This window comes from Fringilla coelebs (genome assembly GCF_963513975.1).
Source record: "Fringilla coelebs genome assembly, chromosome: 9".
NCBI classification, from domain to species: Eukaryota; Metazoa; Chordata; class Aves; order Passeriformes; family Fringillidae; genus Fringilla; species Fringilla coelebs.
In genome coordinates, this window is record NC_140067.1 from 27,656,263 (window position 1) to 27,668,894 (window position 12,632).

Here is a 12,632-nt window from a genome sequence, read left to right on the forward strand (position 1 = left end):
CCAGAAATAAGAGTACAAACTAGAAGCTAGGTTATAGCAGAGCTTCCTACCTTGCATTCTCATTTTGTTCAGGGTTAATTTTTGTTCGAGGTGTTGGAAATGTCAGTGAGCTGTAGTTGGAGGTCTTCAATTCATGTAAGAGTTGAGTAATGCAGCACTGATGTTGTGGGAAAGCAAACCAATGAATATGATTCAATGTTAGTGTTTATAGTCCTTCATTTTGTAGGCTTTTCATAACATTTCTTCATGGTTTTATTTTCCTGGGAGAGCACTTGGAAGTTTGAGTGTTTTGCCATTTGCTTTGTGTGTGATCTCACCCTCAGTCTTACATTGAACTCAAGTCTGTTTCCATAGACCATACTTCCATAAAAATAAATAAAACTTTAAAAAGTATAGTGTTGAAACTCTGTATTTTTAAAAGGCTTTTTTTTCTATGTTTTAGGTAAGCTTCTGGGTTGTTAGAGAGATTCTGCATGCACAGACTTTAAAAATACGAGCTGAGGTTTTGAGCCACTACATTAAAACAGCAAAGGTAAGAATTTGTATTGTGAAGGGAGTGTGGGATTCACCATGATCAAAGGTTTTCTACCCACTTTGGTCAGTTCAGAAATGCACATGGGGAAATATCTGTCTGATACCTGATTTAGCTGTGGTTGTTTCTGTTGACATCTGTAACTCTTTGTCTTATGTGTTGTCACAAAGTGTACAGTCAGTTCAAACAGCTTTAGTCAGAACAGAAATGGTTTGTTTGCCTTTACCATTGGAAGGAAATGATCTTTTATCTCTACTCAAATAATATCAACTTAAAAAATGTGGTTTGAAAAAGAGACTTTGATTCAGAAGACACTTTGGAGCTCTCAGTCTTTCCTAAAGCCTTTTGGACTGACGTTCATAAGAAAAGGGTCAGCAAATCTGGAGTGACATACAGCCCTTCAAACAGAGTGACACTTCTTCACAGTAGTGAAAAAAGGGGATGTTTTTCAAGTTTCTCCTGTCAGATGGTGGCTGCCTTTTACTATAGCTGACTGCTGTGACCACCCCAGGTTACCTGCAAAAAAAAAAAAGATGTAAAATATTTGTTAATCAATTCATTTTGTATTCAAGTGCATTCCCTGTCTTGACAAGCCCTTTTTTAATGAAGCAATATTTACTCCTGGGGGATTTGACTCTCAACTTTGGGCAAAGCAAGAGCTAATTTTGTAGGATAGCACAGGCTCTGCTCAGTAATCATGCCATGGTCATAAAGTGTTAATGATCTCTCTTAGACATCCTTTGATATCTGGTGAGTTAATGTATCTTCATCTCATGTATTTTTAAAAGTCAGTTCTTGTGTTTTTGTTTGAAATACAAACAAAAGAATTGGCTTCATGATCCAGGTCCCTGCATGGGATTGGGAGGTCCAGCTCTGTGTGGCCATAGTGCAGAGCAGATGTGGGAAGCCAGGTGGGCTCAGGTCTGGCTCATACTGGGATGGGACTGGGCAGTGCTGGGTGTTGTAGGCTCAGCTTTGGGCACAGCACCCTGAGCATGCCTGACCTCACCAGTGCACTGCAGGCTGCATGTCTGATGGACTGCTGCTGGCTTGGAGGCAGTTATGTGCTCTAACAATCAGATAATTGAGCTTTGCTTACCTGTCAGCTGTAAAAATCACAGTTACAAAAAGCAAGCAGCTCTGTAGGGGGTGTTTTTATATCAGTTCATTTATTTCTGTGCTTATTACCTTGGCTTTGCTTACCTATGGCTGCTGACATGAAGTTACTGCAGTGGGGGCTCTTGGAAGGAGTTTCTGTTATCCAGAGCTATTATCAAAGCAGCTTGGTGCCAGGGGTCACACTAATTACCTTTAGAGGAGCTGTAAATCCACTCCACAGTGAATTCCTTGTGCTGGCAACCTGCTGTATAGCTTAAATGTTATCTCACCTACACTGCTTAATGCATGTGGTAATTAGACCTAACAGTTCCCCTGAAGTTCCCAGACTGTCCTGGCTGGTGATGACTCCTGTTTCACTGCTGGCAGCAGCTGGAAAATCCCTTCTTTTCATTTCTGATCAGCTCCACTGTCCCTTGGGACAGTGAACTTTATTACCTTGCTTGGGATGTGTGTGGGAGGAAAAAGAGTTCTTGTGTAAGTGGTGTAAGTGGAGGGACAAACTTCAGCAGGACTGCTTGGAAGGATAACAGGACTGTGGTATATGAGAAACATCCAGCCCCTTCCACCTCACCCCACAAAATGCTGATTACCCTTTACACTGGTTACTGAAGAATCCTCCCAAAAGAGGATGAGGAGAGGGAAGCGCTTCACAAGGCGTGGGCAAACTTCCACTGTCAGCAGGACATGCTGGAATCATGGGGGTCTGAGCACCCAGAGTGGAAATGCTACTGGGGTGGCATTTCTGACTAATACTTGTGAGGACTTTGTTCCATAAAAGGCTGCAAGTTTCCTGGCAGTGTGTTAAGTGGAGAGAGAATCATTTGCCCTGTTCCAAAACTGTTAGCCAGAAAACCATCCTTGGGTTTTGGCTTTCATCCTTCCAAATAGAGGCTCTCCTTTGATGTTCAGCATTTTGTTAGTATTCCTTTGGTCTAGTTTTGTTGTCCTTTTGCCTCATGAAAGGCTTCCTAAGCAAGAAGTAAGCTGACTTTCAAGTAGAAAAAAGGATTCCCACCATTTTTTGAATAGGAAGGGCTCCTTATTTTTTCTTGCTGGAATCCTAACCTACCTTGGTGAATATTCCAAGTTGATTAAACAAGATTTGCAACACTGTGATTGAGTATCATTTCTCTTTAGCAAAGTGTCTCTGTTAGGGACCTCAATTTGGGTGCACTGCACCAAAATTGAGTGTAGTTTGGATCTCTGGGAGCTCACAGCTATCAGAACAGTTGATGTTTCAGAAGAGCTTCAGGAGGAACATTTTCCTCCAGACTGTTTTTAAGCTTTCATGACTGTAGTACCTGTAGTTACTTGGCCCTGGCAGTGGATAGTTTTGGAGACAGAGGGAAAGGAAAAATAAAAGGCAGGGAAATTCCAAATGTGTGAGAAAATGCACTTAAACACAATGTTTTGTATAGAGTTTTTAAGGGAACTCTTTTACCCTAATGTTTTTGCTGTTCAGTTTTGATTGGGTTGTTGCTTTCCACTACTTGGTTGTTAGAGCCCAAAAATGGCCTTTGAGTGAGAGGAATACTCCAGGCATGTGGCTTTTGAAATTTACCTCCTTGATTTCATCCTGCTAAGATATTTTTTGGGTACTTTGATGTAGCCTTGGTCATTGCATAAACTCTAGGTACTGACATGATTACATCATTCACCATTGGGTTGTCCTTTCTGGTGTGTTGTTTTAAATTACTGGTGAATGCTATGAAAGGAATTTGTTAGGATTGAATGTCAGAAAATTTCTGGCTCTTCTAATATATTCCCCAAGATGTGTGTCTATATAGATATTTTTAAGGGTTCTCTATGGCCTATGAAACAGCTAATTAGTCTAATCCAAAACCATAGAGATGCAGTAATGAAAAATTAGGAGGTGCCATAACAGTGGTCTGTGTGCACAGCCATTCACTGTAACACTTCATTTTAGACCGTGTGAGATTCCTCCATCTTTATATTGTTATTTATTCTGTGTTCACTATTGACAGCACTTGGAATGTTGTTTATTGTTGGTTTTTTTCTCCTTTTTTTGTCCTCAGAAGCTGTATGAGCTGAATAACCTCCATGCCCTCATGGCAGTGGTGTCAGGCCTCCAGAGTGCTCCCATCTTCAGGCTGACCAAGACGTGGGCGGTAAGTGGGGAGCAGCAGGACAGGGGAGAGGGGTTCACTTGTTCTCAGGCAAACACAGCATCCTGAAGCTTCTTTTCAAGGATGCAGCAGTCACTGCAGAGAGCTTTAACTTTGTTCTGCTGTGTACATAATGCTTCTAGTTCCTCTGAAATCTATGGTTTCCTCTTAAATTTTTTTCCATTCTGCTGTAGAAATATTTTCCTCTGAAAAATAGTTCCCTGCAGATTCTGCTAAATACAGAGGCTTCTCATTTGGCCAGAAGCTATTTTGTATTTAGTTGCTGGAAAATTCTGAATGCCAAAGTGGGTCATACTTTAATCATTTAGGGGTTTATACTGTTGGAATTCTTTTTTTTGCTATGGAGAGCAGATGTTGAGAAACTCTCGATTCAGTTTCCATAAAGAGATTTGTTGTTTCTCTGACTGATAACTAACTCTAGCACTTTTCATTATCATTTCATACTTACAACTCCATTACACAGTGTATTTGTAATTCTGCCTTTGTACAGTTGTGAAAGGACAGTATTCTTTGGCATCATTTTTATTTGTATTTGTTTTTTGACTGGCATTAATATTGTTTATCGTTGTATCCGTGATAAGAAGAATATTAGGAATTACTTTTGCTCATTGATACTTCAGAGCTTAGAAAACAATCTTTATTCAGCCATATATTGTGTAGTTTTTCAGCTGTTTCAGATAAATGTGACATTCAGTGTGAAGAAAAAATGAGGTGATTGAGATCCTCCTGTGCACAAGATACATATCACTAAAAACAGCTGAAAGCTTTCCCTGAACATACATCAGTGCATCCTTGGATGTTGCAAAAAGTTTATTTGTCTGATAACTGCATGAAAATGTCATTCAGTTGATAAATATTCCCAAAATTGAATATAATTCACTTCTGCCAAGATACTCCTCTGGAATTCTGGTCACGTTTTGCAAATGCACAATTAAGTCAGACATTGCTTCCAAATACCAAAAATCTCTCTGAGGAAATTTTAGTGAAATGTTTAGTGAAACACTTCAAAATTATCTTGAGGGGAGCTTCTGGGTTTCAGATTTTATGTTTGGAATTGTTGCCTCAACAGTTTTATGTAACTGTGAGGCTGAGTCGATTTTTAGATCTCTTTTTGTGCACAGCTCAAATGAAGTGTAACTGTTACCATATATTAATAATAACCACATTCATTACTACCATGGTAATGCCATTCAGAACTGGGAGTCCCCAGTTTCTTTTGATGCTTGCTGATGCACTGGTTTGCCCTTACAAGGTTTATTTGTGTGCTCTTGACATATGTATCAGTCATTAAAGCTCATCCCTCTTCCAACCTCTGAAATTCCAGGTAGCTTCTCCCACATTTCTGCAGGTGTTTGATTCCTCACACAATCCCAAGTGGGTCTGTGCTTTTCATCATCATACATGAGCTTTTGCAAATGCAAGTTGCAGGATAGCTCCCAGCAAAGTGCACTGCAAACTGATTTAGTTGTCCTTCTTGAAGTTCAGCTTATAAATTCCTAAAGATAATTCTAAGCCTTTGGCTTTCTGTATATTAAAAGCAAGGAAAGGCACACCAAGCCTTTATTGGAATCACAAAGGCATTTGGGTAAGTTGCACAGGAGCCTTCCAAAACCTTCAACAAGGAAGAGTTTCTTCTCCATTTCTGAGATGGTTTGTAGCAACCCTCAATCAACTCGATCTACAAAGTCAGGAAAATACCTGCAAGTATATTCATGTATTCATTCCCTAAAAAAAAAAAGAAAAGCCACCTTAAATGTTTGGAATCTAGAGTTTAAAGGAGCCATTAAATACTTGCTTGGTAATCTAATGTTCCTAAAAAAGATGAAATTCATGTCTTCTGACGGTATGTCTGCATTTGTCTGAAATTCGTCTCGCTCATTGCCTGCACACACTCTGAACTCTGGAGAATAATAAGTGCTACTTTTAATGTGTGATTTGCCCCATTCAAAACTTGAGAAGATTTGTGAGCCTTTCCAAGAAAGTTCACAGAATAGAATATTCAGCTTCTCTCCATTTAATGTAAAGGAATTCTATATGACCAGTGAGGGTTTGGACAATAAAGCAAATAATCATTAAATATGTGAAGTGGGGTGAGCCAGCATCCTGAGACCTCATCTCTTCTTGCTGGCATTTCAAAAAGGTTGTATTCAGTGCTGGCACACTACAGCTAGGAAGCCAAGAGCAATTTAGAAGGCTCCAAATCCTTCCCTGCTATAAACTGTCAGCCTTAGCTTTTATTGTCTCTGCATATATACAGTTCTTTTTTCATCCAAGAGACAGAAGAAGAAACATTATTTAAAAAAGAAGCAGCTCCAAAACTGAAGGACTAAAAAATGGGTCCTTGCTTGGCCCTGACAGAAACACTTCTAATGTTCTTGGCTTCTCTGGACTCTCCCTGAATGCAGGAGGTAGAGATGTGGCATGGATTGGCCTAGGAGCACTAGTGGAAGTCATGCAGGATCAGCTTGTTACGAGATGATCCAAAGAACTTGAAAAGATACATCAGACTTGAATAAGAGCGTGCAAATCAGCATGGTTTGAGGAAAATACAGTTCATTTCATTTGAGTTTGAAAATTGTTATATGTTAGTCTTGTCTCACCTTTCAGTCTGCAAAACTACAAAAACCTTTCAGATTTTAAATGATGGCAGAATGTTTTAGGATATTAGAAGCAAGCTAGTCCAGGCTGATAAAACTGGAACCAGCTTTAAGATGAACTTCACAAGTAAAATGTCACATTTGGGTGGTTGAAGTCATGTCAGTCTGTTGCTTCCTTCTCCTGGAAGAGTCTCCAGCTCTCATTTGAGTATTGGAACCAAACCTAAATTAAAGATGCAAATTAATTGCTGGAATGTCAATGATGAGTATGTCTTGGGAGACAATTCACTTTCAACTAGTGGCTTTCTCCTGAGATCCAGTGTTCAGTTTGTCTGACCTCATAAAGAGTTGGGTATCGGAAAGGGAAGTAAAAATAAATTATTTCAACAGTGAATTTACAGAAGGGAGACTTCAGTTCTGTCAGGCTCACCTAGGTTGATCTGTAACTGAATTGAAAAGGGAATATGTGTAGAAATTCAGTGGTCTGGCCCTTGTCATTGCATTGTAGGGGAAAAAATTGTGACTGGGACTTGGAACGCTGACTCTCCTGCCAAAATTGTTTGGTGGGAACATCTTGCACCCTTTGTTAAATTTTGACTCTTGAGTTCAAGTGAAAGCTTTGAGGCAGTTTTGCAGCAGCAGTTCAGCAAGATGTTTGGAAAATATCTTGACTTACTTTCCTCATCTTTCAAAAGAGAGCCTGGTTGGTGTTAATTCTGTCAAAGGAAAGGATTGGAGGCAGGAGGAATGGATAATGAAGGAGAACCATGACTTTTAAGTTTTCTGTTCTGTGATATTAAGAGCCAGTAAAATTGCCAGTTGGCAGACAAATACAACTCCATGAGCCTTCTGTAAAAAAACATAGATAAAATCCTTACTCAAATCCAAGATACAGCCCATACTAGCCACTGTGAAGAGAATTGACTCCATCCCATTCCAAGCCAGCACACTTATGGATAATCAGAGTGAAAATGTTACTGGCATGAATACTGCTGATGTGGACTACACATGAAGTTTGATGTGTGTTAGCTAGATTTGGTTTTTGATAACTTACATTGTTTCAGAAGGATCCTCCAGAACACCAGCATTTTTACCTGCTTAATTTTTAGAAGTATTTTTAAATTTAACACCCAGAATTGTTGCTTTTCTTTGTAAACTTTCAAAGTGCTCCTCTTTAAAGAGTAAATGATGTAATTTTGAAGTGATTGAGTTAAAAAAAAACAAACTGAAAAAAACAGCACACCAATAACAGCAACAACAATGGAGAAATGGAAATCTTTGCTTGTAAGGGTAAAAGAGGAAATTATCATGATCAAACTTAAACTCATCTGGTTTTTCCTTCTTTCTCCTTTGCCTAGTTACTGAGTCGGAAGGATAAAGCCACCTTTGACAAGCTGGAATATGTTATGAGTAAAGAAGATAATTACAAAAGGCTCAGAGACTATATCAGCAGCTTGAAGATGACTCCTTGTATTCCCTACTTAGGTAAGCAGCCAATTTCTCCAGTAATTACACAAGTTAAGCACCATTTTTTAAGCATTCAGGAAGTTCTGAGTACTTCAGTGGAGAATCTACAACCCAAGGTGATTCTGAACACTCTGTATGTGGCAGGACAGAACCTCAAAAAGAAAATACCTCTTAAAGCTCACAAACACTGCAGCTTTTACATCCAGTATCAGTTTTCTAGGAAACTATTTTGCCACATGTTGTACAATGACTTCTGGAGAAGTACTTCCATTGTTATGCCTGCTAGCCCTCTTGAATCCTAAATACTTGACTGTTCTAGTAATGGTGGCCTTTAATTTATGAGAAGCTATAAATCACAAACCTCTGTGAGAAATAAATATAGATCTTAGAGTTTGGAACATGGTAAAACGTGGAGATATTGCTGCATTTAATATACACCAATGTGACAAGAGAAACTTGGCTGTTATAACTGACTCAGCCTTCTGGAATAATTATTAGTAAATTATAATTCTATGTATCTAAAAACTAGATAAATGCATTTAATATGTGTTGGTTTTGTTGTCAAGCTAATTTTAGTGTTACTTAAACTAAACAGGCATTAAAATAATGTGTGCTGTTTTAAATGTAGCTTTTGTTTCATGAGATGTTGGTAATCACACAAAATTAAAGCACTCTGTATCCAATTCTTTGTATTTTTGCAGATAAAAAGTTGCTCTTATACCTGAATTCAAGATGAGCTCTTGCGGTCATTAAGGGCTGTTAAACTGTAATTTCTGTTCCTGAATTTTGATACTTCCTTTACTCTGCTGGGCTGTTAACTTTTCCAGGATTAATTGGTTGAATTTTACATGCTTGCTACAGAAACAAAAAAAAATATTTCACTGTGGGGGACCAGATTTTAATGCCCTGTAGTGTTTGGCACAAACACTGAGGCATAAAGAGGCAGCCAAGCATTATGTAATGTGATGAGCCATGGAGCTTTCCCATCTTGTGTACGTGGACAATGTAGAGACTTGATATGCTGAAATGCTTCTTATGCTGATGCTTTTTACCTGTATGCCATGATTTTTGAAATATGAAGCCAGCATCAAATTGTTTTCTTGCCAGTTGTAAAAATCTCAAGCCAAATACTGGGAAACAGTTTTTAAGTTTTATTCAGTTATAGATGTTTTCCCCAATAAGTTGCAGCTTCTTGTCTAACTTTTGCATTAGAATAACCTTTGGGCTTGACTTGATAGTTTGAAGTGAAATATATAATTCTTTTCTATTTAGGAAGAAATGCTCTTTACTGTGACCTGCTGTAGTTAAAGCATGTGTTGTGACCTGGTTTCATGTGGTACCAGTTCTTATTAGTGACATAAGGAATGTCCTCAAGCCTTTTTTAATTCTCCAAAGGAATAGTGAATTCCCACTGACGCACTCCCTCTAAAATTAATTTTGTGCAGTTTAAAAAAGTGGCAAAAGAAAAACATTGCCTTGAACACACAGTCATGATAAATCTGGATCCACTTTGGAGGATTGATAGCTGAGTCCAAGTTTTCTCATTTGATAAAAGCTTTAATCTCTGCTAAGACCTGAGTAGATTTGTTATTTCTTCCATTTGCTTCCCAAGGCATTTTTACTAATACAAGAGTCATTTGGAACAGAAGTGACTTAAATTGCTTGTTTAACTTACTGTTTTAAGCTTATCAGTTACAGGTTACAATTCCTAAAAGGAATACTTCTCCTGTAAGATTCTGTAAGGGAGTAGTGCTGCTCCTGGTTTAAAACACAGAGGAAAGCCTGCCCAGGAGTCTGCAGATGGAAATGGTGATTGTGGCATGTGCAGGGCAGGCATTCCTCAGGAGGACCATTCCCTCTCATGGTAAAAGGAGGAGTGGGGGCTTCTTCCCTCCTGGTGGGGAGAGCCAGCAGCTGCCACACTGCCTCAAAATAATCTTTGGAAGAGCGTAGGGCATCAGACTTGCCACACAATTAAATCCCCTCTAGAGGAACACTGGTCATAGACACCTCTGTTGGAAGGTCACAGGGAAAGTGAGCATATAAAGGAATTTCAGCTGCAATTTCATGGGTGAATGTTTCACCCTTATGCAGCCAAATACCAGACGTTGGTAAAGATTTTTTTATGGCCATCTTGACTGTATAAGAAAAAGCTGAAATGCTTTCTTGGTGTAGGTTTTGCCAGTAGGAGTGGAGTCACAGAAGTACAAATTGGTGTCTTATTTCCACAGCTCACCCTCTGTGAGCAAAATAATTGCGTGCTTCCACATTTAGCTGGGGGGAGGAAATAAAAATGTTTCTCAGCTCCTTGCAGCATTGATTGTGATGTGATTCCAGAATTCTAGAAATGCAGGTAAGAGCTGCACATCATCAGTGTGGACTTACCTACTTAAATGTGAGTGTGAAAAGCTGTGCAACACCAATAACTATGTTCAGCAGCAGGCCCTTGGTACACAGTGTGGGATATGTCACCAGTGTTGCATCACCCAGACAACTGAAGCAGCCAGAGCAAATGGGAGCTGTGTATGTGATGTTATATTTCACCTTAGAGTAAAACCCTCTTCTCCAAGGGAGTCTCATTCCAGAGTTCTGATCCATTTGAGATTGCACAATGAAACAACGGAGCCGTATCTTGAGAAGTAAGGTTTTTATTTAACTAAGCAGTACTACCTTGTGAGATATTTTTCTTATAGCTTTCTTTGAGGAGTGATATGCAGAAAGAGAAAAGCTGAAAACAGGTTATTAAGTATTCATTTGAGGAATATTCAGCTGCTTCAGTGATAGTGTTTGCAATAGATTTTGGAAATAGATGTGAAAACCGTATTTCAGGTTTCGTACGAGTTGAACTTTCTTGAGGTCTGCCTGGTTAAATTTGGACTGATGGTAGAGAAATGGTGAAGGCTTTATCCTTCCCAGACAGACTGCTCCTAAATTCCCGGGGCAAGAAGCCTGAGGGATGCTACAGGCTCTTTTGAAAATGTTTCAAAAGAAAAGATGTGAGAGAAAACATTGAACTTTTAAAGTCATTCACCCTGCTTAGAAAATTCAGTGCAAAAGCTACAAACTGATGGAGTTACAAGCACTTGAAAGTGAATTATTATACAGAGTATAAACCAACCTGAAGAAGACATGCTATGCTTTCCTTCCTCATAATCTTAAACTGGCAATTTAATTAACTCTTTCCTTTCAGAGCACAGCATTTGTACAGTCTGAAGTTTCTGGGATGATTTTGTAATAATGTTTAATTAATGTCATCCTGCAGCTTTAAGTTGGGGAAGGCTCACTTTTTAGATGTCTAATATATAAGATTTAATTAAAAGGCTGAGTGCAAGCTAATTTTACTTTGGGGTTTCTGCAAAGTACACCTTTCACTGACTGCACTGAATAAACAAACACTGTTTTTGTAGCAGGCAAGAGATTCATGGGGTAAAATACACTCTCTGCCAAGGAGAGGAAATCTGCCTGTTGAATGAACTAAAAGCTGTCAGAAGTGATCATTAAAGGAATGTTTTGGATGGCATTTTCCTTTTTTTTGTTTACCTGAACTGCTCTTCTATCCAGCTATCATAGAGAAAAAAGGACAGGCTATAGAGAGTCAGAATTTTAAGCATTTGCAATTAAAAAATGTTTTGCAAGACACTCAATCAATGAGGTCTGTATGATATTTGTAACAAACAAATATTCCTTATATGAAGAACAATTTCAGAATTGTAATCATAAACATTTGTGTCAGTTAAAATTCTTGGAATGTAGGGATGGAATATGCTGGGACTGATTCCCCACCGCTGCCAACCCCAATTAAATATTGGTGGAACTGGCTGGCTTTGATCTCTGACCAAACATTTAACTACAAGCCTTGCAGCCATACATTATCAATGAAGCTTTATCTCTGCTCCAGAGGGTGTGTTCTGAAAGCAAAATGCTGGTTTTTCTCCTCTGAATTACATCCGAGGCTTTGCATAGTAATTGATATTGACTAATTTAACATAACAATAATACTAGATTATTCTTTTAGCTATTATGGTTTCTTATTTTAAATAGGGACAAAGTTCCTTACAATCCTGAAGGCACCTATGGGTTGCTAAGCAAACACATTGATTACAGTTCAGAACAGCATATTCAGTTTTACATAATATAAAATTCAATTAAGCAACCTGTGTGGCTATAAGTGCAGTTATAAAATAATTTTATATAACAGGAAGAAAGATTCTGGTACCTAAAGCAAATGTTTGGTTTTATCTGATTTAGGAAATACCTTGTTTTGAATCAGTGTGTGGTATAGTTTTTGTTAAATGTTGGGAAAGTATCTTCTATTTAATTTCTTAAATTACATATTAATGACCTATAAATCTGATATTTAGAAGGTAAAATTTAGTCTCAACAGTATCAAAAGTTGTATAGGGGTAAGGGAAGGGAAATGTATGTGTCATAAGAGCAGACCAAGTTTGGGATGTCAGGAACACACTCAGAGCTGATTTCTAAGCTGTGTTTAACTGTGGGACCAGAAAGCTGTGTTGGAGGAAAACTTCTAATATTCAGAGACTTATCTGGATGACTGTGTGTGAATGCTTGGTCAGCCCTCATCACTCCTAAGTGGAGCAGGGAAGTGTCAGGTCATGATTTTAATACCAGGACTTTCAGTTTTGCCATTGAAGTTCAAAGTTTAATTTGAAAGCTTGAAGGTAAAAAAAGTACCAAGTAATTTGATTGTCTCGGGTTTATCAAAAGTTTCATACAATTAGTTTTCTTATGCAAGGAACATTTTGCCTA

General features: G+C 38.5%; 1 protein-coding gene across 2 annotated transcripts in view; it reads left to right on the forward strand.

The window, feature by feature from the left end:
- RALGPS2 (Ral GEF with PH domain and SH3 binding motif 2) overlaps positions 1-12,632 on the forward strand; it is a 111,010-nt gene that overhangs the window by 45,522 nt on the left and 52,856 nt on the right. For both annotated transcript variants that reach the window (XM_084211888.1, XM_084211887.1), the window contains exons 6-8: positions 443-532; positions 3,688-3,780; positions 7,754-7,880. In XM_084211888.1, the coding sequence (XP_084068014.1) occupies positions 443-532; positions 3,688-3,780; positions 7,754-7,880 (310 nt within the window). The remainder of the gene's footprint in view (positions 1-442; positions 533-3,687; positions 3,781-7,753; positions 7,881-12,632) is intronic.